Source organism: Somniosus microcephalus, chromosome 9, assembly GCF_052327205.1.
Source record: "Somniosus microcephalus isolate GS21.2 chromosome 9, FLI_Smic_1.0, whole genome shotgun sequence".
Lineage (NCBI taxonomy): Eukaryota > Metazoa > Chordata > Chondrichthyes > Squaliformes > Somniosidae > Somniosus > Somniosus microcephalus.
The window spans coordinates 249,122,970-249,136,859 of record NC_140995.1 but is presented as its reverse complement, the minus strand read 5'-3'; the positions used below and the strand labels follow the sequence as shown (position 1 = coordinate 249,136,859).

The 13,890-nt window shown below is 50.9% G+C and overlaps 1 protein-coding gene across 6 annotated transcripts in view; it reads right to left on the bottom strand.

Annotated features, from left to right (window-relative positions):
* The window catches only part of LOC147113203 (phosphofurin acidic cluster sorting protein 1-like), a 795,587-nt gene that overhangs the window by 342,236 nt on the left and 439,461 nt on the right, over nucleotides 1–13,890 (bottom strand). For all 6 annotated transcript variants that reach the window (XM_085998126.1, XM_085998127.1, XM_085998132.1 and 3 more), the window contains exon 12: nucleotides 12,556–12,674. In XM_085998126.1, the coding sequence (XP_085854252.1) occupies nucleotides 12,556–12,674 (119 nt within the window). The remainder of the gene's footprint in view (nucleotides 1–12,555; nucleotides 12,675–13,890) is intronic.

Below are 13,890 nucleotides of genomic sequence, written 5' to 3'. Positions count from 1 at the left end.
CAGGTACTGTCACACTGCAGGAGAACGGCTTGAGATGGTTAAACCCCTGGTGCCGCCACCACTGTCGCAGGTACTGTCATACTGCAGGAGAACGGCTTGAGATGATTAAACCCCTGGTGCCACCACCACTGTCGCAGGTACTGTCATACTGCAGGAGAACGGCTTGAGATGGTTAAACCCCTGGTGCCACCACCACTGTCGCAGGTACTGTCATACTGCAGGAGAACGGCTTGAGATGATTAAACCCCTGGTGCCGCCACCACTGTCGCAGGTACTGTCATACTGCAGGAGAACGGCTTGAGATGGTTAAACCCCTGGTGCCACCACTGTCGCAGGTACTGTCACACTGCAGGAGAACGGCTTGAGATGATTAAACCCCTGGTGCCACCACCACTGTCGCAGGTACTGTCATACTGCAGGAGAACGGCTTGAGATGGTTAAACCCCTGGTGCCACCACCACTGTCGCAGGTACTGTCACACTGCAGGAGAACGGCTTGAGATGGTTAAACCCCTGGTGCCGCCACCACTGTCGCAGGTACTGTCACACTGCAGGAGAACGGCTTGAGATGATTAAACCCCTGGTGCCGCCACTGTCGCAGGTACTGTCATACTGCAGGAGAACGGCTTGAGATGATTAAACCCCTGGTGCCACCACTGTCGCAGGTACTGTCATACTGCAGGAGAACGGCTTGAGATGGTTAAACCCCTGGTGCCACCACCACTGTCGCAGGTACTGTCATACTGCAGGAGAACGGCTTGAGATGGTTAAACCCCTGGTGCCACCACCACTGTCGCAGGTACTGTCATACTGCAGGAGAACGGCTTGAGATGATTAAACCCCTGGTGCCGCCACCACTGTCGCAGGTACTGTCATACTGCAGGAGAACGGCTTGAGATGATTAAACCCCTGGTGCCGCCACTGTCGCAGGTACTGTCATACTGCAGGAGAACGGCTTGAGATGATTAAACCCCTGGCGCCACCACTGTCGCAGGTACTGTCACACTGCAGGAGAACGGCTTGAGATGGTTAAACCCCTGGTGCCACCACCACTGTCGCAGGTACTGTCATACTGCAGGAGAACGGCTTGAGATGATTAAACCCCTGGTGCCACCACTGTCGCAGGTACTGTCACACTGCAGGAGAACGGCTTGAGATGATTAAACCCCTGGTGCCACCACTGTCGCAGGTACTGTCATACTGCAGGAGAACGGCTTGAGATGGTTAAACCCCTGGTGCCACCACCACTGTCGCAGGTGCTGTCATACTGCAGGAGAACGGCTTGAGATGATTAAACCCCTGGTGCCGCCACTGTCGCAGGTACTGTCACACTGCAGGAGAACGGCTTGAGATGATTAAACCCCTTGTGCCACCACCACTGTCGCAGGTACTGTCATACTGCAGGAGAACGGCTTGAGATGGTTAAACCCCTGGTGCCACCACCACTGTCGCAGGTACTGTCATACTGCAGGAGAACGGCTTGAGATGATTAAACCCCTGGTGCCACCACCACTGTTGCAGGTACTGTCATACTGCAGGAGAACGGCTTGAGATGGTTAAACCCCTGGTGCCGCCACCACTGTCGCAGGTACTGTCACACTGCAGGAGAACAGCTTGAGATGGTTAAACCCCTGGTGCCGCCACCACTGTCGCAGGTACTGTCATACTGCAGGAGAACGGCTTGAGATGGTTAAACCCCTGGTGCCGCCACCACTGTCGCAGGTACTGTCATACTGCAGGAGAACGGCTTGAGATGATTAAACCCCTGGTGCCACCACCACTGTCGCAGGTACTGTCACACTGCAGGAGAACGGCTTGAGATGGTTAAACCCCTGGTGCCGCCACCACTGTCGCAGGTACTGTCATACTGCAGGAGAACGGCTTGAGATGATTAAACCCCTGGTGCCACCACCACTGTCGCAGGTACTGTCATACTGCAGGAGAACGGCTTGAGATGGTTAAACCCCTGGTGCCACCACTGTCGCAGGTACTGTCATACTGCAGGAGAACGGCTTGAGATGGTTAAACCCCTGGTGCCACCACTGTCGCAGGTACTGTCACACTGCAGGAGAACGGTTTGAGATGATTAAACCCCTGGTGCCACCACCACTGTCGCAGGTACTGTCACACTGCAGGAGAACGGCTTGAGATGATTAAACCCCTGGTGCCACCACTGTCGCAGGTACTGTCATACTGCAGGAGAACGGCTTGAGATGGTTAAACCCCTGGTGCCACCACCACTGTCGCAGGTACTGTCATACTGCAGGAGAACGGCTTGAGATGGTTAAACCCCTGGTACCACCACCACTGTCGCAGGTACTGTCATACTGCAGGAGAACGGCTTGAGATGGTTAAACCCCTGGTGCCACCACTGTCGCAGGTACTGTCACACTGCAGGAGAACGGTTTGAGATGATTAAACCCCTGGTGCCACCACCACTGTCGCAGGTACTGTCATACTGCAGGAGAACGGCTTGAGATGATTAAACCCCTGGTGCCACCACCACTGTCGCAGGTACTGTCATACTGCAGGAGAACGGCTTGAGATGGTTAAACCCCTGGTGCCACCACCAGTGTCGCAGGTACTGTCACACTGCAGGAGAACGGCTTGAGATGGTTAAACCCCTGGTGCCGCCACCACTGTCGCAGGTACTGTCACACTGCAGGAGAACGGCTTGAGATGATTAAACCCCTGGTGCCACCACCACTGTCGCAGGTACTGTCACACTGCAGGAGAACGGCTTGAGATGGTTAAACCCCTGGTGCCACCACTGTCGCAGGTACTGTCATACTGCAGGAGAACGGCTTGAGATGATTAAACCCCTGGTGCCACCACTGTCGCAGGTACTGTCACACTGCAGGAGAACGGCTTGAGATGATTAAACCCCTGGTGCCACCACTGTCGCAGGTACTGTCATACTGCAGGAGAACGGCTTGAGATGATTAAACCCCTGGTGCCACCACTGTCGCAGGTACTGTCATACTGCAGGAGAACGGCTTGAGATGATTAAACCCCTGGTGTCACCACTGTCGCAGGTACTGTCATACTGCAGGAGAACGGCTTGAGATGGTTAAACCCCTGGTGCCACCACCACTGTCGCAGGTACTGTCATACTGCAGGAGAACGGCTTGAGATGGTTAAACCCCTGGTGCCACCACCACTGTCGCAGGTACTGTCACACTGCAGGAGAACGGCTTGAGATGATTAAACCCCTGGTGCCACCACTGTCGCAGGTACTGTCATACTGCAGGAGAACGGCTTGAGATGATTAAACCCCTGGTGCCACCACCACTGTCGCAGGTACTGTCACACTGCAGGAGAACGGCTTGAGATGGTTAAACCCCTGGTGCCACCACCAGTGTCGCAGGTACTGTCATACTGCAGGAGAACGGCTTGAGATGGTTAAACCCCTGGTGCCACCACCACTGTCGCAGGTACTGTCATACTGCAGGAGAACGGCTTGAGATGGTTAAACCCCTGGTGCCACCACCACTGTCGCAGGTACTGTCATACTGCAGGAGAACGGCTTGAGATGATTAAACCCCTGGTGCCACCACTGTCGCAGGTACTGTCATACTGCAGGAGAACGGCTTGAGATGATTAAACCCCTGGTGCCGCCACTGTCGCAGGTACTGTCATACTGCAGGAGAACGGCTTGAGATGATTAAACCCCTGGTGCCGCCACTGTCGCAGGTACTGTCACACTGCAGGAGAACGGCTTGAGATGATTAAACCCCTGGTGCCACCACTGTCGCAGGTACTGTCACACTGCAGGAGAACGGCTTGAGATGGTTAAACCCCTGGTGCCACCACCACTGTCGCAGGTACTGTCATACTGCAGGAGAACGGCTTGAGATGATTAAACCCCTGGTGCCACCACTGTCGCAGGTACTGTCACACTGCAGGAGAACGGCTTGAGATGATTAAACCCCTGGTGCCACCACTGTCGCAGGTACTGTCATACTGCAGGAGAACGGCTTGAGATGGTTAAACCCCTGGTGCCACCACCACTGTCGCAGGTACTGTCATACTGCAGGAGAACGGCTTGAGATGATTAAACCCCTGGTGCCGCCACTGTCGCAGGTACTGTCACACTGCAGGAGAACGGCTTGAGATGATTAAACCCCTGGTGCCACCACCACTGTCGCAGGTACTGTCACACTGCAGGAGAACGGCTTGAGATGGTTAAACCCCTGGTGCCACCACCACTGTCGCAGGTACTGTCACACTGCAGGAGAACGGCTTGAGATGGTTAAACCCCTGGTGCCGCCACCACTGTCGCAGGTACTGTCATACTGCAGGAGAACGGCTTGAGATGGTTAAACCCCTGGTGCCGCCACCACTGTCGCAGGTACTGTCACACTGCAGGAGAACGGCTTGAGATGGTTAAACCCCTGGTGCCGCCACCACTGTCGCAGGTACTGTCACACTGCAGGAGAACGGCTTGAGATGGTTTAACCCCTGGTGCCGCCACTGTCGCAGGTACTGTCATACTGCAGGAGAACGGCTTGAGATGGTTAAACCCCTGGTGCCACCACCACTGTCGCAGGTACTGCCATACTGCAGGAGAACGGCTTGAGATGATTAAACCCCTGGTGCCGCCACTGTCGCAGGTACTGTCATACTGCAGGAGAACGGCTTGAGATGATTCCAGAACATCAGGTGGCAGAAGTTGGAATTGCACAACTTGTTAAAACAGGTCCAAACTGTGGCCAGTGGCCACATCTGGCCCTCAAGCCCTGACAATCCATAAATGACCACTGTACTCAGTATTGACTCCCTCCACCACCGGCGTACCGTGGCTGCAGTGTGTCCCATCTACAAGATGCACTGCAGCAACTCGCCAAGGCTTCTTCGGCAGCACCTCCCAAACCCACAACCTCTACCACCTGGAAGGACAAGGGCAGCAGGCACATGGGAACACCACCACCTCCAAGTTCCCCTCCAAATTACACACCGTCCTGAATTGGAAATATATCGGCCGTTCCTTCATCGTCGCTGGGTCAAAATCCTGGATCTCCCTCCCTATCAGCACTGTGGGAGTACCTTCACCTGCAGTGGTTCAAGGCGGCGGCTCACCACTATCTTTTCAAGGGCAACTAGGGATGGGCAATAAAAGCTGGCCTTGCCAGCAACGCCCACATCCCGAGAATTATTTTTTTCAATGAATGAATCGCTGAAACTTACCTTATTGGACTTCAACTCGCAGTCTTTGGGCTGTTAGTCCAGTAACATACCCACTTCACCACCTCACCCTTGTATCCACTACTGAGGGAACAGCGCTAAGAACAGCCCTTTCCAAACTCCCAGGCCCATGAGATTCAAACAGGAGAATGATACAGTGAAGTTGGCTTGGCTTTGCATGCTTAGGATTGCCAGGAATTGGGCGGCTGCATGTGGTCCACTGGTCGTAGTTGGGACACTCCTCTTTCAACAAGGTGTGCTTTCCCAGTTTCACAGTCAGGCCTACACGTGACTCCAATCCTACACTACGCGACCGTGATGTCCTCTGAAGTGGTCTGATAAGCTGCTCGGTTCAGGGCAACCAGGGATAGGCAATATATGTGGTCTCGCCCCTCCCAAGGGAAAAATGGTAATAAAAATACAATCAGAACAAGATCATTTTAGCCCTGAGGAAAGATCGGATAGGCTGGGGTTGTTTTCTTTGGAACAGAGGAGGCTGAGGGGAGACTTAAATGAGATATATAAAGTTATGAGGGGCTGAGATAGAGTGGATAGGAACGGCCTATTTCCATTAGCAGAGAGGTCAATAACCAGGGGGCATAGATTTAAAGTACCTGTAATTGGTGGAAGGATTAGAGGGGAGTTCAGCAGAACCTTTTTCACCCAGAGGGTGGTGGGGGTCTGCAACTCTCTGCCTGAAAGGGTGGTAGAAGCAGAAACCCTCGTCACATTTAAAAAGTCCTTGGATATGCACTTGAAGTGTCGTAACCTACAAGGCTGAACTAATATCCTGCTGGATTTTCACCTTTATGGACAGGGGAATTGCAGTGGACATCACTGGCAAAACAAAGAGGGGCCAAGCACTTTGCTGGGAGTGTCCTATAGGCCCCCAAACAGTCAGGGGGAGATAGAAGAACAGATATGTAGGCAAATCTCAGAGAAGTGTAGAAATAATAGGGTAATAATAGTAGGGGATTTCAACTTCCCCAATATTAACTGAGATAGTCAGAGTGTGAAAGGCTTAGAAGGTGCGGAATTCTTAAAGTGCATCCAGGAGAGCTTTTTGAGCCAGCATATAGAAAGTCCTACAAGAGAGTGGGCGGTACTGGACCTAATTCTAGGGAATGTAGCCGGGCAAGTGGTAGACGTGTCAGTAGGAGAGCATTTTGGTGACAGTGACCATAATTCGGTGAGATTTAAGGTAGTCATGGAAAAGGACGAAGATGGACCGGAAATAAAGGGGTCGATTTTCGTGGAGCCGTCAGGCGTGTTGCGGGGGGGGGGGGTTGGAAATCCCGAATTCGGGGGTCCCGACACCATCCCGCCCAAAACCCCGCTCCACGCAACTTTCAGAGGCGGCGGGTACCCGCCCCACAATGGGACCCGCCGAAACCAGGCGGGAAGGGATTAGTGCCAATTAACTGCCTGTTAACAGGTAGTTAAGAACATAAGAAGTAGGAGCAGGAGTAGGCCATACGGTCCCTCGGGCCTGCTCCGCCATTCAATAGGATCATGGCTGATCCGAATCTAGACTCACGTCCACTTCCCTGCCCTCTCCCTGTAACCCCTAATTCCCTTATCTGCTAGGAAACTGTCTATCTCCATTTTAAATTTATTTAATGTTGCAACTTCCACAGCTCTCTGAGGTAGCAAATTCCATAGATTTACTGCCTTCTGAGTGAAGAAGTTTCTCCTCATCTCAGTTTTGAAAGGGCAGCCCCTTATTCTAAGATTATGCCCCCTAGTTCTAGTCTCACCCATCAGTGGAAACATCCTCCCCGCATCCACCCGATCAAGCCCCCTCACAATCTTATATGTTTCAATAAGATCGCCTCTCATTCTTCTGAACTCCAATGAGTAGAGTCCCAACCTACTCAACCTTTCCTCGTACGTCAACCCCCTCATCTCCGGAATCAACCGAGTGAACCTTCTCCGAACCACCTCGAGAGCAAGTATATCTTTTCTTAAATATGGAAACCAAAACTGCACGCAGTATTCCAGGTGTGGCCTCACCAATACCCTGTATAACTGCAGCAAGACTTCCCTGTTTTTATACTCCATCCCCCTTGCAATAAAAGCCAAGATTCCATTGGCCTTCCTGATCACCTGCTGTACCTGCATACTAACATTCTGTGTTTCATGCACCAGGACCCCCAGATCCCTTTGTACTGTAGCACTTTGCAGTTTCTCTCCATTTAGATAATAACTTGCTCTTGGATTTTTTTCTGCCAAAGTGCATAACCTCACACTTTCCAACATTATATTCCATCTGCCAAATCTCTGCCCACTCACTTAGCCTGTCTATGTCCTTTTGCAGGTTTTTTATGTCATCCTCACTCATTGCTTTCCCTCCCATCTTTGTATCGTCGGCAAACTTGGATATGTTGCACTCAGTCCCTTCCTCCAAATCGTTCATATAGATTGTAAAGAGTTGGGGTCCCAGCACTGACCCCTGCGGAACACCACTAGTTACTGATTGCCAGCCCGAGAATGAACCATTTATCCCGACTCTTTGTTTTCTGTTAGATAGCCAATCTTCCACCCATGCCAGTATATTACCCCCAATCCTGTGATTTCTTATCTTGATCAGTAATCTTTTGTGTGGAACCTTGTCAAATGCCTTTTGGAAGTCCAAATACACTACATCCACTGGTTCCCCTTTATCCACCCTGTATGTTACATCCTCAAAGAATTCGAGCAAATTTGTCAAACATGACTTCCCCTTCATAAAACCATGCTGACTCTGTCCGATTAAATTATGTTTATCCAAATGCTCTGTTACTGTTTCCTTAATAATGGACTCCAACATTTTGCCAACCACAGATGTTAGGCTAACTGGTCTATAGTTTCCAGCTTTTTGTCTACTTCCCTTCTTAAATAAGGGTGTTACATTAGCAGTTTTCCAATCTGCCGGGACCTTTCCTGAGTCCAGGGAGTTCTGGAAAATAATCACCAATGCATCCACAATCCCTACCGCCACTTCTCTCAAGACCCTAGGATGTAGGCCATCAGGTCCGGGGGATTTATCTGCCTAAGTCCCATTATTTTACTGAGTACCATTTCCTTAGTGATTTTAATCGTCTTTAGCTCCTCCTCCCCCATTGCCCCCTGTTTATCCAGTGTTGGGATATTTTTAGTGTCCTCTACTGTAAAGACTGATACAAAATATTTGTTCAGCGTCTTTGCCATCTCCATGTTCCCCACCACTAGTTTCCCGGTCCCATCCTCTAAGGGACCAACGTTCACTTTAGCCACCCTTTTTCTTTTTATATAGCTGTAGAAACTCTTGCTATCTGTTTTTATATTTTTTGCTAGTTTACTTTCATAATCTATCTTCCCTTTCTTAATTAATCTTTTAGTTATTGTTTGCTGGCTTTTAAATGCTTCCCAATCTTCTATCCTCCCACTAGATTTGGCTACTTTATATGCCCTTGTTTTCAGTCGTATACTATCCTTTATTACTTTACTAAGCCACGGATGGCTGTCTTTTCTTTTACTCCCCTTTTTCCTCAGTGGAATATATTTATCTTGAAAGATGTGAAATATCTCCTTGAATGTAGACCACTGCTCTTGTACCGTCTTACACTTTAATCTGTTTTCCCAGTCCACTTTAGTCAATTCTACTCTCATACCTTCATAGGCAATTTTTAGCCTGATCCCTATTTTGAGGGGTTTCATGTGGGATTCCTGACGGCTCCAAACCACGCCAGGTTAGAGCAGGCGGGCCGTCGGGTTGAAGGAGTTGGAGGGGTCGCGATGTCGGTGTTCAGGTGAGTGATGGGTGCATGAGTGCAAAGGTAAGTGTGTTTGGTGTGTCTAAAGTGTGTAAAGAACTTTTACTTACCTGTACTTACCTTCACAGCCTTTCTTCCTGTAGCCGTCGGGAGCCCATCACTCAGCCGGCACTTAAAGCTGAACGGCTGCGATCTGTGAAAAGTGACAGCCTTCAGTTTTCAGTGCTGCTGAGAGTTTTAACTGAGTCTGTGCCGAATGACTCATGTCAGAACTCAGACTGTCAGTGTTTGACAGCTTCAAATAGCTGTGAAACACTGATATTTCATCTGTCAAGAACTCTTGACAGATGAAATTTCAGTCTGTGGCGTCACCTGTTGCCGGGTGGCCCTTAATTGGCCTGCTGAGCCCACTGGGCGGGTTCAACAAGGTCAATCAAGGGAAAATCGCGCGGATTGGCTGGACGTCGAAGTAGGCGGGTCTAAAACCCGAAAGTTGTAGTCCCGCCTTCTTCCTGACAGCTTCAGGAAAATCGACCCCAAAGGTTCTAAATTGGGGGAAGGCCGATTTTAATATGATAAGGCAGGATCTAGCCAAAGTGGACTGGGATCAGATACTTGTAGGAAAATCCACATCAGAGCAGTGGGAGTCTTTCAGAAAGGAAATAGAGAGAGTACAACGCCAACATGTTCCCGTAAAGGTCAAGGGTGGGACCAACAAGCCCAGGGAACCCTGGATGTCAAGGGATATACAAGAATGGATTAGGAAAAAAAGGGTGGCTTTTGGCAGATACAAAGGACTAAAAACAGTGGAAGCCCGAGGAGTATAGAAAGTGCAGGGGGGTACTTAAAAAAGAAATTAGGAGAGCGAAGAGGGGGCATGAAAAAACACTGGCAAGCAAAATAAAGGAAAATCCCAAAGGTGTTTTATAAGTATATTAAGGGCAAGAGGATAACCAGGGAAAGAGTAGGGCCCATTAGGGCCCAAAGTGGCAATCTGTGTGTAGAGCCGGAAGATGTAGGTGGGGTTTTAAATGAATATTTTGCATCTGTGTTCACTATGGAGAAGGATGATGTAGGCATAGAAATCGGGCAAGGGGACTGTGACATACTTGAACAAATTAGCATTGAGAGGGAGGAGGTACTAGCGGTTTTAGCGGGCTTAAAAGTGGATAAATCCCCAGGCCCTGATGGGATGTATCCCAGGCTGCTGTGTGAGGCAAGGGAGGAGATTGCAGGGGCTCTGACACAAATTTTCAGAACACCTCTGGCCACGGGGGAGGTGCCAGAGGACTGGAGAACAGCTAATGTAGTACCATTATTCAAGAAGGGTAGTAGGGATAAATCAGGGAATTACAGGCCAGAGAGCCTAACATCAATAGTAGGGAAATTATTGGAAAAAATTCTGAGGGGCAGAATTAGTCTCCACTTGGAGAGGCAAGGATTAATCAAGGATAGTCAGCATGGCTTTGTCAGGGGGAGATCATGTCTAACCAATTTGATTGAATTTTTCAAGGGGGTGACTAGGTGTGTGGATGAGGGTAGTGCAGTTGATGTAGTCTACATGGACTTCAGTAAGCCTTTTCACAAAGTCCACATGGGAGACTGGTCAAGAAGGTAAGAGCCCATGGGATCCAGGGCAATTTGGCACATTGGATCCAAAATTGGCTTAGTAGCAGGAGGCAGAGGGTGATGGTCGAAGGTTGTTTTTGTGACTGGAAGCCTGTGTCCAGTGGTGTACCGCAGGGATCAGTGCTGGGTCCCTTGCTGTTTGTGGTCTACATTAATGATTTAGATATGAATGTAGGAGGTATGATCAGTAAGTTCGCAGATGACACAAAAATTGCTGGGGTGGTAAATAGCGAGGAGGGAAGCCTCAGGCTACAGGACGATATAGATGGGTTGGTTAGATGGGCAGAACAATGGCAAATGGAATTTAACCCTGAAAAGTGTGAGGTGATGCATTTTGGGAGGACTAACAAGGCAAGGGAATACACAATGAATGGTAGGACCCTAGGATGGACAGAGGATCAGAGGGACCTTGGTGTGCATGTACATAGATCCCTGAAGGCAGCAGGACAGGTAGATAAGGTGGTTAAAAAGGCATATGGGATACTTGCCTCCATTAGCCGAGGCATAGAATATAAGAGCAGGGAGGTTATGATGGAGCTGTACAAAACGCTAGTTAGGCCACAGCTGGAGTACTGTGTGCAGTTCTGGTCGCCACACTATAGGAAGGATGTGATTGCATTGGAGAGGGTGCAGAGGAGATTCACCAGGATGTTACCTGGGCTGGAGCGCTTCAGCTATGAAGAGAGACTGGACAGGCTGGGGTTGTTTTCTTTAGAGCAGAGAAGGCTGAGGGGGGGACCTGATTGAGGTGTACAAAATTATGAGGGGCATAGATAGGTTAGATAGAAAGGAACTTTTCTACTTAGTAGAGGGGTCAATAACCAGGGAGCATAGTTTCAAGGTAAGGGGCAGGAGGTTTAGAGGGGATTTGAGGAAAAACTTTTTCACCCAGAGGGTGGTTGGAATCTGGAACTCACTGCCTGAAAGGGTGGTAGAGGCAGGAACCCTCACAACATTCAAGAAGCATTTAGATGAGCACTTGAAACGCCGTAGCATACAAGGGTACGGACCAAGTGCTGGGAAATGGGATTAGAATAGACAGGGCTTGATGGCTGGCGCGGACACGATGGGCCGAAGGGCCTCTTTCTGTGCTGTATAACTCTATGACTATCATATACTAAAATCTGTGGGAAGACTTTTGACACGGCTCCACATCTGTAGTTAAGAGTTAGGATAAGGGGCTCGCGGAATAGGAGCTAAAGGGTAACACTGGATGGAATTCTCTGAGGCTGGAGAGAAGCCACAAGCAGGGTACCTCAAGGATCACTTGGGATTGGTACGGTAGAAAAATTACTAGGATAAGACGGGGTTCAGCGATATGGTGAGAAGGTGGGTAGGTGGGGTTTGGGGATATGGGGAGAAGGTGGGTAGGTGGTGTTGGGGATATGGGGAGAAGGTGGGTAGGTGAGGTTGGGGGATATGGGGTGAAGGTGGGTAGGTGGTGTTGGGGATATGGGGTGAAGGTGGGTAGGTGGTGTTGGGGATATGGGGAGAAGGTGGGTAGGTGGTGTTGGGGATATGGGGAGAAGGTGGGTAGGTGGTGTTGGGGATATGGGGAGAAGGTGGGTAGGTGGGGTTGGGGATATGGGGAGAAGGTAGGTAGGTGGGGTTGGGGGATATGGGGAGAAGGTGGGTAGGTGGGGTTGGGGGATATGGGGAGAAGGTGGGTAGGTGGGGTTGGGGATACGGGGAGAAGGTGGGTAGGTGGGGTTGGGGATACGGGGAGAAGGTGGGTAGGTGGGGTTGGGGAGATGGGGAGAAGGTGGGTAGGTGGGGTTGGGGATATGGGGAGAAGGTGGGTAGGTGGGGTTGGGGATATGGGGAGAAGGTGGGTGGGTGGGGTTGGGGGATATTAGGAGAAGGTGGGTAGATGGGGTTGAGGATATGGGGAGAAGGTGGGTAGGTGGGGGTTGGGGATATGGGGAGAAGGTGGGTAGGTGGGGTTGGGGGATATGGGGAGAAGGTGGGGTTGAATGGTCTTTTCCATTTGCGAGCTGGTATTTTCTTACCTGGGGGACACGATAACCTGAGATTCTGTCTTAGTGATTTTCCCTAATGGTGGCAGTTTCTCGATCGATGCTTCCCAGGTATTTGCATCTGCGGGTTTCACTTCTTCTTCCTCCAGATCCTATCAAAAAAATCACAGAAACAAATTGCCAACCATGCTGTTTATCGCAGGTACATCTGGTTTGTGGCGGCCAAGCGTCAAAGAGACGTCGCTTTTTGATCCTTCGATGTCGGCCCCGTCACCATCGGTCTGTGTAACACAGGCCCCGTCGCCATCAGTCTGTGTAACAGAGGCCCCGCCCCATCGGTCTGTGTAACACAGGCCCCGTCACCATCAGTCTGCGTAACACAGGCCCCGTCACCATCAGTCTGCGTAACACAAGCCCCGTCACCATCAGTCTGTGTAACACAGGTCCCGTCACCATCGCTCTGCGTAACACAGGCCCCATCACCATCAGTCTGTGTAACACAGGCCCCGTCACCATCAGTCTGTGTAACACAGGCCCCGTCACTATCAGTCTGTGTAACACAGGCCCTGTCACCATCAGTCTGTGTAACACAGGCCCTGTCACCATCAGTCTGTGTAACACAGGTCCCGTCACCATCGCTCTGCGTAACACAGGCCCCATCACCATCAGTCTGTGTAACACAGGCCCCGTCACCATCAGTCTGTGTAACACAGGCCCCGTCACCATCGCTCTGCGTAACACAGGCCCCGTCACCATCAGTCTGCGTAACACAGGCCCCATCACCATCAGTCTGTGTAACACAGGCCCCGTCACCATCAGTCTGTGTAACACAGGCCCTGTCACCATCAGTCTGTGTAACACAGGCCCCGCCCCATCAGTCTGTGTAACACAGGCCCCGTCACCATCAGTCTGTGTAACACAGGTCCCGTCACCATCGCTCTGCGTAACACAGGCCCCGTCACCATCAGTCTGCGTAACACAGGCCCCGTCACCATCAGTCTGTGTAACACAGGCCCTGTCACCATCAGTCTGTGTAACACAGGCCCGTCACCATCAGTCTGCGTAACACAGGCCCTGTCACCATCAGTCTGCGTAACACAGGCCCTGTCACCATCAGTCTGTGTAACACAGGCCTTGTCACCATCAGTCTGCGTAACACAGGCCCCGCCACCATCAGTCTGTGTAACACAGGCCCCGTCACCATCAGTCTGTGTAACACAGGCCCGTCACCATCAGTCTGCGTAACACAGGCCCCGTCACCATCGGTCTGCGTAACACAAGCCCCGTCACCATCAGTCTGCGTAACACAGGCCCGTCACCATCAGTCTGCGTAACACAGGCCCCGTCACCATCGGTCTGCGTAACACA